Source organism: Anneissia japonica, unplaced genomic scaffold (genome assembly GCF_011630105.1).
Source record: "Anneissia japonica isolate Jap-2015-1 unplaced genomic scaffold, ASM1163010v1 scaffold9668_len1562885_cov226, whole genome shotgun sequence".
Taxonomy (NCBI): domain Eukaryota; kingdom Metazoa; phylum Echinodermata; class Crinoidea; order Comatulida; family Comatulidae; genus Anneissia; species Anneissia japonica.
In genome coordinates, this window is record NW_022711326.1 from 1,555,939 (window position 1) to 1,571,857 (window position 15,919).

The 15,919-nt window shown below is 32.6% G+C and overlaps 2 protein-coding genes across 4 annotated transcripts in view; one reads left to right on the top strand and one right to left on the bottom strand.

Moving 5' to 3' along the window:
• LOC117107358 (L-asparaginase-like) overlaps positions 1–7,749 on the top strand; it is an 11,946-nt gene extending 4,197 nt beyond the window's left edge. Inside the window, exons 5-13 of one of the 3 annotated variants that reach the window (XR_004445223.1) lie at positions 238–350; positions 743–928; positions 1,225–1,461; positions 2,055–2,150; positions 3,629–3,792; positions 4,774–4,860; positions 5,413–5,512; positions 6,095–6,346; positions 6,439–7,749. Coding sequence is in view for 2 of the 3 variants with exons in the window: in XM_033249010.1 (XP_033104901.1) it covers positions 238–350; positions 743–928; positions 1,225–1,461; positions 2,055–2,150; positions 3,629–3,792; positions 4,774–4,860; positions 5,413–5,512; positions 6,095–6,259 (1,148 nt within the window). In the remaining variant the exon portion in view is untranslated. Of the gene's footprint in view, positions 1–237; positions 351–742; positions 929–1,224; positions 1,462–2,054; positions 2,151–3,628; positions 3,793–4,773; positions 4,861–5,412; positions 5,513–6,094 lie in introns of all 3 variants that reach the window. The other 2 variants (XM_033249010.1, XM_033249009.1) reach the window with 2 other exon arrangements.
• Positions 7,750–10,666: 2,917 nt separating this feature from the next.
• The window catches only part of LOC117107407 (methionine synthase-like), a 7,608-nt gene continuing 2,355 nt past the window's right edge, over positions 10,667–15,919 (bottom strand). The window contains exons 3-8 of the mRNA XM_033249082.1: positions 15,552–15,707; positions 15,013–15,209; positions 14,430–14,624; positions 13,759–13,860; positions 13,262–13,465; positions 10,667–12,799 (exon numbers count right to left, since the gene is read on the bottom strand). Of these exons, the coding sequence (XP_033104973.1) occupies positions 12,716–12,799; positions 13,262–13,465; positions 13,759–13,860; positions 14,430–14,624; positions 15,013–15,209; positions 15,552–15,707 (938 nt within the window). The 3' untranslated portion in view covers positions 10,667–12,715. The remainder of the gene's footprint in view (positions 12,800–13,261; positions 13,466–13,758; positions 13,861–14,429; positions 14,625–15,012; positions 15,210–15,551; positions 15,708–15,919) is intronic.

Sequence of the window (15,919 nt, forward strand, 5' to 3'; positions counted from 1 at the left end):
AGATGTGTATAAGAATACAGTATTATATATGTATACAGTATGTATGCAAATTGATAAATAACAGTGTTCAGATAGGAACATAAGATGTTCTCAGCAAGCCTAATTTTGAATATATACATATACAAAATATTTACATATTTTATATATGAATTAATGTATATTGCAATTACTGTTTCAAATTAAAATTAAACTTAAATTTTATAATGTGATACTGTATTATGCTAATTGTCATTTCAGTGGACTGGGATAGTTTATTTCGGAGTAAGTCTACACAAAAATTTAAAGTTCACACTAATTTGAACTGTAATGTCGGCTTACTGAGGCTGTTCCCTTGTATCACTGTACAAACCGTGAGTACTGCAATTTTTATATACCTGTAGTTAATAATAATAAGTACATTTAAATTGTTTAATTATTTATATTAATTCAATTCAAAATTTATCCAAAGAGGAAATTGGCAGTTGGCATGGCAGAAAAACTTTAATAATGTCTAAATAATTAAGAACAATTATTAAGAACAATGCATAAAAAAAACATAATTTCTAAAAATATTTAAAATAAATAATAATAGCTTATATATAAATGTAGTAAAAATAAGAACATGATTGTCATCTTGTTGATATTGTCTGTGGGGTTTGTAGGAATCTTTTTTTTTATTGATATCAGAATTATAACTATAATAATAATTATAACTATAATATCCAGTTTATTATAAAAATAATATCCAGTTTTCTATATTTAGGTGAGATCATTCCTGCAACCGCCAATGCAAGGTGTCGTCCTCCAGACTTATGGAGCAGGCAATGGACCTAGTGACCACAAGGAACTCTTAGATGAATTCAAAGCGGCATCCGACAGAGGGGTGTTGATTTTAAATTGTACTCAGTGTGTCAAAGGAGTGGTTTCAAATTCATATGAAACTGGAAAAGTAGGTTATTAAATTATCATTAAAAAAATTATGTTATGTTAGAATGAATCCATGGATTTGTGGTTAAGGTGCTCACTTTCCCATTCCATAATGCTGGGTTGAAATTCTAGATAGTAATTCTCATCATAATACATAAATCACAATTCTCATCATAATACATAAATCACAACATAAACATCAAAAAGGTGAGTTGAGTGGTCAAGTGGAATGTAAGCACAATGTACACATTTATTCATTTAATAATTCATGTCATGCACAAATATTTAATTACACATATTTGTTTTTGTCGTAACTAGGCTTTAATAGATGTTGGGGTAATTCCAGGAGCTGATATCAACCCTGAGGCAGCACTGGCAAAACTTGGCTACGTCCTTGGCAAACAGGGTTTGACGCGTAAACATCAGCTGGATATGCTTCAGAGAAACTTACGTGGTGAGATCCAAGTCAGTAACGAGGAAGTAAAGAAGTTCTCTCTTGACGACTCAAAGTTCATTCAAGCAGTTGTAGAAACTCTCAACATCTCGAACAGTCAGGTGAGGTCAATTGTTAGTTCTCTCTTGACGAGTCAAAGTGCATTCAAGCAGTTGTTGAAACTTTCAACATCTCAAACAATCAGGTGAGGTCAATTGTTAGTTCTCTCTTGAAGACTCCAAGCTCATTCAAGTAGTTGTTGAAACTCTCAAGACATCAAACAGTCAGAGGTCAATTGTTAGTTTTCTCTTGACGACTACAAAGTTCATTGAAGCAGCTCATATTTATCTTAGTGTTCACTGTGAATTTTCGGCATAAAATAGAATCTCAATCTAGATTCAGCCAATATATATCTAATTTCATAAACGTAATTTTTTAAAATTAGGTATGTATTGATTGTTTCTCTTTTGTATGATTTCTTTTAATCATTTTATTGCATGATCATAATGTAGTTCTTGTTAATTTTTTTTTCTTTCCATTTATATTATACTGATTGTTAAATTTAAATTGTGCAATAAAGTTATAGACTCTTAAAAGAATACCTTCTCAGTAAATGAATATGAGTATGGTAAAAAAAGATTTTATCGAATATTAATATTGTATTACCAGTAGATATGTTGTTTGCTAGATAATATAAATTGTGTTTTATTTGTAGGAGGTGAAATCAGTAAGCACTGCACTGTTCCCAGTGTTGATGTGTGCCGCTGCCAAAAATGGTGACTTGACCTTGCTGAAACAATATGCGTCTATGGTAATAAACCTCATTTTAATGTCAATTTATTTACACTTAGTAATATATAAAATATTATAGGACCACATAAAATGCATTCATTAATATTATTATATTATGAAAATTATGAATGTTTAGAGTGTATTTCATAAACATCTTCATCTTCCAAAATCGATATTTATTTTTATAATAATTTTTGCCACCGTCATGATTATTACATCATTATCATCTTGGCATCATCAACACCATCATAATCATCATCAACACAATTGTCATCACCATTAACACAATCGTCATAGTGAGTCTTCTTCATTATTATCATTATTCTTGTCATCACAATCATTAACATCATCACTCTCATCATTTTTATTATTATCCTTTCAAGATATTTAGTTTGAAAAAATTGAACTTCCCATAATGCACTGATTTCTCAGTACACTTACAATTCCCAAGTCATTTCAAACCTTCAACAGATTTAATTACCGTATTTTGATTTAACTGAAATCCAATTCCATTTTAATTACCGTAGTAGGCAATTCTAAACTGAGTCTGAAGTATTGATCAAGGCAGCATCAATTTTTGGTCTGTCTGTGACGCAATTGACATGTCGACAAGGATGCGAAGCCCCGCCCACAAAGTCACGAAAACCTTAGGCAATGCTGGCTATTTCATGGAACATGGCGGGGAAATTGTTGTAAAAGCCTCTGTATTTCACTCCCAAAGGAAGAGGGAAAAGCCGCATTCAGTCAACCTTGTTGTCGGCAAAGGCCAAGTCACTGATGCGCACTGCTCGTGTAAATCTGGGTATCTATAACCAAGCATTAGACATCTAGGCCTAGGCTCACGTATGTTTCGCATTTAAACCGCTGTCTAAGGAAATTAAAATGTCTGAGAAAAAGTTTTTGATCACGTGACTAAATGACGTTTGCTCATTAGACGGTTTATCTGTCAATCAAATCTCGTCGAGATATTAATTGCTTCTCCTAATCCAAAGATTAAATATCAACATCCCTTAATGGATCTGCTACAGTATATGCCTTAGCTTTAAACATGTAATTTATAAAATTATGGGTAAACATTTTATAATAAATCATTCCTATGTTCAAGTTAATTTCAAAAATGAATTTTATGATTTTTTATTATGTGTTTTGCATGGGACAGTACATCTTTGGAATGTTGCCTTCCAATCCCAGTGTCCTGGGTTCAATTCTCTGCAAAAGTAGAATAATTTTTTCTCATGACCATACTCCATAGGCCTTATAATGAGTTTATGTTTTATGTAGAGCAAACTGTGTGTGTATGTATGAAGGGATTTCTATTTAGAAAGTCTAAAATTGGCACATTTTTTGGATTATGTGCTGAAACAATTTTTGTAAGTAAATAACATTTACCAGTATACTTCATTATTTTATCATTTCTCCAAGATTGAATGTAAATGTGTTCATAATAATATCTCAACATACTAAAAAAAAAACAACTTTGTGATTTTTATCTATCAGGGAGGGAACTTAAACTTAGGTGATTATGATCAGAGGACACCTTTGCACATGGCCGCCAGAGAAGGCCATGTAGACATCGTGACATATCTTTTGGAGAATGGATGCTCAATCTATGCTAGGGATTGTTTTGGTAACACACCATATATGGAAAGCATAAGGTGCAGGTAAGAATACATTACAGTATTAAAAAAATACCCAGTAAAATTATGATGAAATTGATGATATATATTTATAAAACATGCCATTAAATCACAATTACACCATACATTCGCACTCTAGGTTGCTTAATGTTATGTACATCCTTAATTAATATCGAAATATTAAATCCTGACATGATGGCGTGCATTTCGATACTTGGTCTTACATAAGATTGTGGTTGCAAACTTAAGATTAGAAACAAAAAAGTGCATATAATATACAATGATGAAACTACCAAATATTATCATAAAACAAGCTTTTCTACATTCACTCAGTTATGTAATCAGTAGAACATGTCTATAAATAAAAATATTGACACGGTTGTTATTTAGACATTTGGTAGGATTGCCTACAAAATTGTTTGCAAAAAGTCTGTTGGTATAGTATTCGTCCTTTAAAGCTGTACAGTGAAAAACACAAGGTTCTATGTCCAATAAGTGTTATTTTAGAAATGCAAAGGTCCAATGCATTAATTTTTTTTATTATTGTTATTGAGAAGCACAGCATATATAAACAATAAAATTTACTACCTACACAGAACAGCTGATGAACTATTTCATCAAAGGTCAGAATTAAATTTGAAATTCCACAGTAAGTAATAATTATAATAATAATATGTCGTTCTTATATAGCGCTTTATGCCTTTACAAGGCCTCTAAGCGCTTCACATTACTACCCTGGTCATTGGATCAAACACATATGGAACACATTGAAACACCAAATTAAATTAGTAAATGAAATTATATTATCATTCCATAAATTGCAGCTAGTAATCAGCGCAGGTTGTGTTGGAATCTACCAGGTAAAGAACATCAAGTGCAATACAATTAATTTTTTTTATTTATGGAAAGACTTTCCAATCTTATCTATCTTATAAATAGTTTATTATTTTATAATAAATTTAATAATTCAGCACATATCTTTTATATTTTTTCTCTTGTTTTTAGAAATTTTGAGGTGATTAAACTTATACGGCAAACAGGTGGACATTTTATACGTGAAACGACTCAAGAAATTGCATCTTTGCTATGCCGGTAAGGCTTTCTCAGTATTTAATTGTAGGTTTTATTCAATATTAAACCTATATTTGTACATAAGAGTTAGGTTCATGGTTTATATACTATCCATCTCATATATTACAATTGCATAAGTTTTGGTGAAAATAATAATACAAGGGGGAGTTGATTCACTGTGGGTGAGTTGCTAATAGTCAAAATTTGTCCTGTTACATTTCCACTTCCTAATCCTCATAAAGCATAAGATATACAGGTTCCATAGTGCAAGGAGTTAGTGAATGAATATGTAAATGATGCTAAAAATTTAGCACTGATATAAATGAAATTTATTAGATATGTAATTTCACATTTTTTAATCAGTTTTTCATTGTGCATTAATGATGTAAAAATTAGGGCAGACATTTGTGAAATTATGCAACTAGCATATATAAACAATTAACAAAACCATTTTGCAGATATTGATATAATGGGAATTTGTTAGCTAAATAATGAAATAAATAGGTTTACAGGGTTTTGCTTTCATTTTTGTGATTTTTTAACATTTTTTTATCACTTTATTTTGATGGGCAGGGCTGTGGAGCTTGGAGATGTTGATGGACTGAAAGCATTCCATATTGCTGATGTAAATTTTAACAACACTGATTATACCGGGAGGACAGCACTACATGTGGTATGTGATGCAACAGCTGGGGTGGTGCCAGGATTTGTCTGTCAACAATGGCAGAGGGGGGCAATTGTCCTTAAACAGAGCAAAGTGGGCATGGTTGGGCGTTGCTCAAAATATTTCAAAGTGGTCTACGAAGCCAAAAGCCCCATAAATTTGGACAAGTGGGGATTTCAAAGGCTAATTTAATAGATTTTAGAGTCAAAATAAATATAATTTTTTTCTCTCCATCCCCCCTCCCCCTACTGGCACCACTCTTGTGCGAAAGCATGGTTCTCTTTTTGTCTTGTTTGTTTAATGACTCACACCTAATAATGGCTTCCATTGGTGTTGGGGGAAATTGACCTATTATCATAAAATGTAAAATTACCCATAAGAGAGTCATTTCCGCCCATCTAGAGGTACTATTTTCTAAAATGTTTGCAGCTCAGGCCCACAATTTTGGGTGCGCACTCATGACTGGAACCCCCCCCCCCCCCAACCTTACAAACCCCCCCCCCCAAACCTTACAAAACAGATCTGTGCCCTTGGTAACAACCAACTTGGAAATGTTCTGTCCGCATATAAATAATTGTTCATTTTTTGCAGGCAGTGACACTGGAACAAATTGACTGCATTAAATATCTGTTGAGTCACGGTGCCGATATTCATACAGTTGACCAACAGGGACTCACTCCTTTGAAGCTAGCAGAGAAACTTGATCATAAATGCATTTCAGAACTAATGAAGTCAAGTAATATACATTTCAGTTAATGACATATGGTAACTAATTCCACAAATAATTTGTGGAATTAAGTTACCATATTTCAGTTAATGACATATGGTAACTAATTCCACAAAATGAATTAATTAATGTCGAAATATTGAATCCCAACACGATGGCGTGTATTTCAATACTTGGAGTATGTATTATACTTTCTTAATTCCACAAATTATGTAAATAAGCTATATATAATTTTTCTTTTTATTTTTTTAAATTTTTTTATTCTTAGTATTTTTATATTATAATTTTGGTTTGGTTATTAAACCTATCACACACAACACAAGCCACAAAATGTTATTATCATCATTACCATTATCATTTATATTAAGAATTGCCCTTCTGAAAATATTATAAATTAATAGTTGTACAGATAAATATAATTTTTATGTATTATATTATCTTATTTAAAGCGCTGTTCACACTTTAAGTCTTGTGTGACAGGTACCTGTGAATTTGCCCACCAAATATGGGTGTGGTATGACATCATTATGTCCAGCCACAGAAAATTAAGCAGTGTACCTTCCAGTCTTTATTTAAGTAAACAAAATATTGAATTTCATTGTCAGTTGTTACTTAACACAGACAGCATATCTATAGCTAGAAAGCATAACTCTACAGTTGCATGTATTTCATTGTTTTAATCTCAGTACTAATTAGTGTACAGTATTAGCATTGTGATCATCATGTATTTCATTGTGGTGTTAATCTCAGTACTGATGAGTGTATTAACATATTGTGATCATCATGTATTTCGTTGTGGTGTTAATCTCAGTACTGATAGTGTATTAACATATTGTGATCATCATGTATTTCATTGTGGTGTTAATCTCAGTACTGATTAGTGTATTAACATATTGTGATCATCATGTATTTCATTGTGGTGTTAATCTCAGTACTGATTAGTGTATTAACATATTCTGATCATCATGCATTTCATTGTGGTGTATTAGCATTGTGATCATATCATGAATTGTATCATCTCAATATTTCTATCATGCAATTCCTAACAGCACAGTAATAATTTCTACACTCTGTGTTTTTTTTCATAGTGAATATTTAATTAGTTTTTAATTATTTATTATGTATATATGCAAATTATTTGTATATTATTATTTTTGTACTAACTGAGGCAAACAAAATGCCCATTGAATAAGTGGCAAACAGATAAGTTTGTCATTGTAAGAAATAATGCTATTCCGATAACGACATCAGTCGCCTTAAAGGAATTACGACTCGAACAATGCCCTCCCTTGGATACACCACAATATAGGCTGGCTGTATATGAATTTTGTAACTGAGATCCAGCCACCCTTTCCAACAATGTTGTTTCAACATTTGATCTATAAAAATCAATTTTTTAATAAATCTACTGTTACATTTTATTAGTATTTATTTACTGCATACTTTACTTGTTCGTTTTATCGCTCTGGAAGAGCACCGGATTTGCAATTCGATCAAATAAACAAATAAACAATAATAACAGTGCTCTAATTTTATCAATCTTTTTTTTTATGTTGTGTTAACGCAGAAAACCTAATGCATGGCAAAATAACAGAGATCAATATGATATACCCCCTTCTTATTAGCATTTGATGACAAGACAAGATATTTAAAGAGATACGTTTTATAAATAAACCATGATATAACAGAGATAATCTGGAAATCATCTTGCGGAAATGCTATAAAAATATGTAAATGTTGAACGTTAAAGAAGAGGAATCTGCGAGTGTGAAAAAATAGGTGCCCCAACCGCGATTCGAATCCAGGACTAGAGAGATAGAAATCTCATTCGTAATTGTTGTTCTTTCTACTCGTTTTGAAAAGTGGGGTTTTAACTATAGAAGATCGGTGAAAAGTGGGTGGGGGGTGTCCCTTGTCCCCCACCGATCGACGCCTATGAACACCAGGTACCCACTTGTACTCCTGAGTGGGACAACCGTAAGTAATGTGCCTTGCCTAAGCTGACCTAAGGACACAAGCGAAATGCACAGCGAGAGATTGAACCGCGTCATTTACGCAGACTTGTAGGCCTATCGCGTCATTTATGCAGACTTGTAGGCCTACGGATTCGATGTTTCCATTATAAACATGCTCGTACTGTAGAGGAATTAGTGCTTGTACAAAATTGATACAGGTCTCCATTCAATTAAAGACCACTCTTTTGACAAGGGTTTTCATAGTATTTAGCTTTGGTCTTCAATTCAAACAAATTTTCTTATTTTCATAAAAATAAATGATACACATTGACTGTGTAGCCACATGTAAATAATTCTTCATTGTCTTTTAGGCAGTGAGACTGGAACAAATTGAATGTATCAAAAGATTCATTTAGGGCTTCGCAAAAAGGTAATCTGTAATTGGAAGTCTCTTTGGCTATGTTCTCCACGGCTGCTAACAGTTAGCAGGAACCAGGATCCGGATCCTGCTAACTGTTAGCTGCCGTGCTTCCATGCGAGAAAATCCAGATCCGGATACCAAAAATATGATGATCGAATCACTGGCCAATAAGAAACTGGAAATTGTAAAGGCATACGTGTGATTGGTTGATGATAAAAACACGCTCAACTTGCTAACCATTAGCACCTGCGTGAGAACGCCCGATCGGTTAGCGCTAACTGTTAGCTCCCGATCCAGATACTAGGGCTCTCGTAATAACCAGGCTTTTAAGTGGAGGGGGTCTTTAATTAAAGGGAGAATCTGTACAGTATTTGATGACCAAAAACTGTGTAGCCACATAAAAGTGATTTATCATTGTCATTTTAGGCAGTGACACTGGAACACATTGAACGTATCAAATATCTTTTAAGTCACAGTGCCGACATCCATGCAGTTGACAGAAAGGGACTCGCCTCTTTGAAGCTTGCAGAGAAACTTGACTGTAAAGTGGGCGCGGTCCTGCTTGCTCAAAATCTGTCAGAAGCTTTCTGAAATAATATTGAATATTATCATCATGATATTATTGTAGGTGGTGGTGCCGGTGATGAGAGAATCTAAGCTGTGCCTAAGCAAAATGCACAGTGAAGGTTTGACTCGCACCCCGACTTCACAACGCAATCGCTCCTGCTATAATATTCCTGCCAAAATATATATATATTTATAAAAAATAAGTTTTAAACCATAATTTGTTTTATAGATGTTCCCTATTAAGAATATTTAGCGGCTTACGATTAAATAGAAGCCTGCAACTAGCCAACAAGAACATAATACTTTCAAATAAGGCAGAAGATAGAATATGTTTAGATTTTAGTTGAAGTTGGGCATCTAATGTTTGATTCCACTTACTATAATATTAATAAATGCTATCCATTCAACTACTACTACTACTGTTTCCGAACCTGGTGATCTTTTGTCAGAATTCTGTGTGTTGCTTTGTATATACATTTCATTTATCTTCATTTTTACCAACAATTTTTAATAGTGTTTATTGTGAAAAGGTTAAAAAATAATAATTAAAATGAAATGGACATCTTCCTAATGATCAATACATTTGTGTAACATTTGGTCCTGAATCATAAAAACAAATATTGAATATGAAACCAAACAAGGCCACGCACTGAACAATCAATTTAATATGTTATTTAACTCATTTAGGTTTAGTGTTGTATATTAGAAAATATGACATACACATGTTGAAATGACCAGGTTGTGGCCTGTTTTTCTCAAATACTGTAAAACTTCTGATAGGAACCCTGGATTGCTATTGCATTGGGTTTTTTTAGGGCAAGTTGCAAATAGAGTATGGGTTACTAATGGTGCATTGTGTTATTACTATTAAGCACAAGGTAGGAATTTGAAAATAACCACCCCACCATGATTTCTGTGTTGACTCTTACATCTACTGTACAAGTAAAAGTGTTAAGCCTTTTATTTAAAAAAAAATCGCAGAGTAGGCAATGTCCATTACATACAACCATTATTGCCTTTAACCATTAACATTGTAGTCATCATCTTTGGCTATCATCAATAGTATCTGCAATACAATCATTATTGATATTAGTAAATCTAACACTTGTTAACTGACCTTTCAATGTCTCCATGCTGAAAACAAGCTATCTCTATGATTTTACTACAATCATTATTCAACCCCAAATCACAATAGAGTATGATTTAATCTTTTATCGAATCAATCCATATTTCAAATTGAACTTGGAAAAAGAAAAGTTGTGTATTTCAGAACACTGCCAACGAGTGAACTTTCAAGAAAGGTTATGTCAATGCAATATACTTTTTTTTAAGAATGCTTATAAACTTATTTTCTATTTATTTACTCTTTTTTTATACTGTAATAAGATAAATAATGAAGAGAAGAATCATTGATGTAAAACATCATGTGAAATGATTTTGGAATGAAAATATTAACAAATGACACAATTGACAAAATGGATAAGAACAAATTGCACAATTCAATCTCATACATGCTTTATTTTAAATGATCTAAAAACTTGTAGGCCTATCACCTTGTATGAAGTCTGACATCTCAATTGTACCCTACTGGATTACTACTAGTGTAGTAGGTCATTATTATAAATTAAATTTTGCAGTGGGTTACTATTAGAATACTGGGTTTCTATTAGGTGTTTTACAGAATTCCCATATTTTATTTTGTTAATAAAATTAACTACTGTGCTACAATTACAGTACATTGTTTTGAAAGCCCATTGTTGCAAGGAAAATGAAAACAAATAATTTGTTACAAGTACTTTAAAATATTCATAATTTTCCTCTCTTCACTGAATGGTCCTATTAATTATCAAAAGGATTATAGGTGAGCATCTTAACCATCAATCACACAGCTTGCTATTTTGACACACACACATCCCCATCCTCCCCCACACACACTCAACTTTGTTTTCTTCTATACTTTGTATCCTGTTTAGTAGACGTCTACTGTTCTCCAACAGGGTCAAGTTATGCTTAATAATTATCTCATAATAACACTTAGGAGATTTCTTTATTCTAAATACAAAAATAATATTCAAGGATAAAACACAATAAAGTACCGACTGGCAAACTTGTTTTCATTTTTGTCCAAAATATTAAATATTAAAATGTCACGGAAATTGAACCCACAACCCTGGGATTGGAAGGCAATTGTCTTCACCACTAAGCTACTGTATTTAACTCCACTCGGTACTTAAGGCAAACATCTTAAGCTATTCAACTCCACTCGGTACTTAAGGCAAGCATCTTAAGCTATTCAACTCTACTTGGTACTTAAGGCAAGCATCTTAAGCTATTTAACTCCACTCGGTACTTAAGGCAAGCATCTTAAGCTATTTAACTCCACTTGGTACTTAATTTAGAGAATTTGAGACATGATAAGCAGAAGTCAAAAATGTTACTATTTTTCACAAATTGTGCAACCTTAACCTTTTTCATAAAAATTTGTTTGATATATATATATATATATATAATTAAATAAATTAATAATAATAATATTGTTATTAATATTACTAGGATTTAAAATGCACCATTTTCAATAAAAAAAAGTCTACTAATTATTTAAAATGTGTTTGATAATTTCACTTTATGACACCAATATCACATTGTGTGCTCACACATAAGGTACAGCTCAGGTGCTGGCCTGCAGTAAACAATTACGTTCTTCCAACCTGGAAAATCTTTGTAAAATTCATCCACTACAATTTTTCTTCTGCACACTATAGCTTATAACCCAACAGTGGTCAGGGTTCAGAACAACAAATTCCTGCAGGAAAATACATGATGCCTCAAGCCACAAGGAATGTTCGTTTTTTCGGTCATGCTTAGGTGAAAGCAGATGATTTATAAAAGAATAAAGGCATAATCCCACCAAAAGCAGTTAACACAGGCATGTGTCTTTAAATGCAAAATGTGAACTACAAATGAACAGCTAACTAGAAATCACATTGTTACACAGAGTAGGACTGGATTTCCTATCCTTGGGGTGTATCACACTGAAGAAATCCAATCCAATTTGAAGTGTGGAATGCAAGAATCTTAGTTACCAAGCTACACATTGACTTCATTAGTAATAAACAAAGTAACTTAAAACTTACAAATTATATGTTAACAAAATCTTATCAAGTAAACAAAATATATTTTTTTATGGAAAGAATTAGCAATCGCTTTATCGAGGTATTATGACTATTGTATTTTTACTATTTATATTTATCATTTAAATTTTTATTTTATTTATTAAAATAATGAGGAATAAAACAACTTAAATTATAAACAAAAATTCCAAATTATTGTACTTTCCAGAGACATGTAGAATAATAGATACAGAAAGAGGAAATACAAGAGAGAATAATATTAAATAATGATAATCATAATAAAAATAATAATAATATATAGATGCTTGCTATAGCACCCTATAAACTTATCTCAGAGCTAACAACAATAATTATAATAATCATCTTATCTTCTATTTACCCTATTTGGTAAAAGACATGTACACCACATGACTAAGAATCGTACGATAGGATTGGTCGAAGCCATTTCTCCACCTCATTAATATTCATCCTTTTTCTAGAAGCATAATCCACAACCTAAATGTTTAAACACAGAAAATTAAATTAAGGTATTTCAGATTAATTTCTGAAAATATGAAAAAAATAGCTTTTTTGGGTCTAGTTGACAACACAATAGCAGGTGTATCAAATTAGTACAAGTTAATTCTGGAAGATATAATTTAATGAGCTTTCTTAACAGGCTTAATGTAGTTTGCTGCATGTGGTGATAACATGGCTAGCTGACATCAGGACGACAATTATTTCAGAAGTTAAAACATGCAAGCATTATGAATTTGTGGGAGGTAAACATCATTGAAATTTTCAAAGGTGGGGGTGAAGAGGGGAGTTAAGTTGCCCATGCCACATCCCCACCATCCCCCCAGATATGCTACTGCAGACATGACAAGAATCTTTCCATCTACCAGTTTGGACCAAGGATATAAGTTTACACTTTATACAATCCCATAGGTTAATTATAAAACAATTTGATGACCTTACCTGGTCTTTTGCGATTTTCCCAACGGAGAAATAGTGGGAGTGTGGATGAGAAAAGTACAAGCCGGATACCGAGGCAGCAGGATTCATGGCAAGGGATTCAGTGAGTTTGATACCGGTACTCTTCTCTATGTTCATTAATTTCCACATGGTCAGCTTTTCTGTATGGTCTGGTTGGCTTGGGTAACCAGGAGCTGGACGTATACCCTGAAGCAAAAAACACATTAAATATATTTCAGTATTCAATCTTCCACACCATTTTTGTTTCACTACAAAATTAACCTGCTTAAATTAGAAAGGTCTGTGCAAATAATACAGGAACATTGTTATTCATGTGTTCGTTTAATTGGAGAAAAATATTTTCGTGGAGAAATATTTTTTTGGAATCTTGTTCTTATTCTTATTAAAAAAACTAATAATGTAAATGAACAAGCATATCAAATACATGTAGTTTTTAAACTCAATGTGTTTAATGCTGAAAATGTCATTCCTAAATTTACCGTATATTTAATGCTGTGTAAGTCTTTGGCATCAAGGATCTCATCTGAACTATAACCCCAGTATTCCTTCCGAACTCGCTCATGAAGCTCTTCAGCAAATGCCTAATAACAAAATGTTGTATAAGAGCCATTTAGTATATATCCTTAATAAACGAAACTCTCATTAAAAAATGCTGTTTCTGATAACAAAAACATTTAGTAAATACATCCATAAATTAACAAATTGTTGTGTAAGAAACATTTAGTAAATACATCCATAAATTTAAACTCTCATCCAAAACAGCTGCTTCTTAAAATTAAAATTTCAGATAAACAGAAAATCTTTATTTTTATCGTGTCTGCCACCACCACAAAAACAAGTATTTGCTATGTCTTCCTTACAACTAATTAAATATAAAGCATTTATGAATCAATTTTTTAGTTGCTTACATTGCAACATTTCATGAATGTGCGATAGGATCTTGGGCCTAAGGACACCATGCTAGCATATGTTATATTCGTCAACAACAGTTTATTGTTATTTCTTTCTCTGCCTAGATGCTTTTGGCAAAACCATTTTGCTAACTGAGAAAACAAAACTTTAATTATATATTTTTTCAACCTCCTCTGACAACCTTTCAAAACAAAGTCACACCTAACATGGTTAAAACATGGTGAACTTCCAGCTTTACCTCAGCTAGCCTATCTGCCAATGACTTTGCCATGATGATACTGTAATCATCATACTCCTGCTCATACTGACGACACATCTCCTCTGCACCAAATCCAACAGACACTGCAAATGCACCAATGTAATCTGCAACACCGGTGTTAGCTGGAGCGATGAAATCAGACAGACATGTGTATGGACCCGACTCCTTCTCAGCCTTTAACGAAAAAATTTAGTTTATTTAAACAATATAATTAATCATGAATCTTATGAAACATTAAGTTAAACCACAATGGATTTAGATGAACTTATTATAGCTCAACAGGTGATCCATCCTACAGCAATCTTAAACCATTGGCCCAAAGTGCATAAATGCACATGTACACTCAAAAAACTCAGCACACACAAAAAAAAAATGAATGTCCTCAAGTGTACTGACGATGGTAGGATCTTAACTACAGCCAACTTAGTTGCCTAGCAGTCTAATCCAAAAATGTTACGTTGATTTTTACTTCCAGAAGCTTGCAAATAGATAGATGGCAAAGAAGATGTTTGCATGGAAGGGAGCTACTTAACTATAACTCATAGCAAATCTTACGACAAACCTGCTGACGAAGGCCATAAAACACAGCTTTTGGTTCCTGTTGCCTTGGAATTTCATCATCGGTAAACACATGTACATCATCGCCAATGCTATGCGCTGGGTAGAAGCCAACAATACCAGTAGCTTTCAAGAGTTTCTCTTTTATGATCCGCTTTAACATTTTTTGTGCGTCATTGAAAACTCTGTGAGCTTCATCACCTGTAAAGAAATTGGTGTATTATTTTATCCCTTCAAATTCTTGCATTTCAAGACATGACATAAAAAGTATTTAAATAAAGAATATACATTTTGTTAATGATTTGATTTCACCATTACAAAAAAAACCAAAATTTATAAAACCAGGATAACCCATAAAATCGAAAAGAAACAACTTATTTCCAATGTGGTCCAATACAAAAAACATATGAAATAAATACAAAAATTATTTGCAAAGCAATAAAATAATACAATAAAGCCTACTAAATATGTAAATTTAATAATAAGCATATTATAATATAAAGATGTTTGGAGTGGTTACCAAGAGTGCATTTCTTTAATTACCAACGGTTTTGTCCTTGAATATTTTTGGATAACTTCTATTTGGATATTTTCCTCGCAACTGCCAAACATCGAAGAAAGGCTTCCAGTCAATATAGGATACTAAACGCATAATGTCATAGTCTTTAAAGACTTTAGTACCTATAAACATTGGTTTCACTGAAAAAATAACAAAATAATTAAATTAGAAAAGAACAGGATAATCAAGAGTTAAAAAGAATACTTTAGGGGACCTGCAGCAGTTGCAAAGCAGAGCCACCGCCATGGTGAATTGGGTCAGTACACTAAGCGATAATACACATGAGATAAGTTGTACATATATGGGACAAATGGCACTGTTCATTTTAAAAGACAGTGAGTGTGCTACGTAT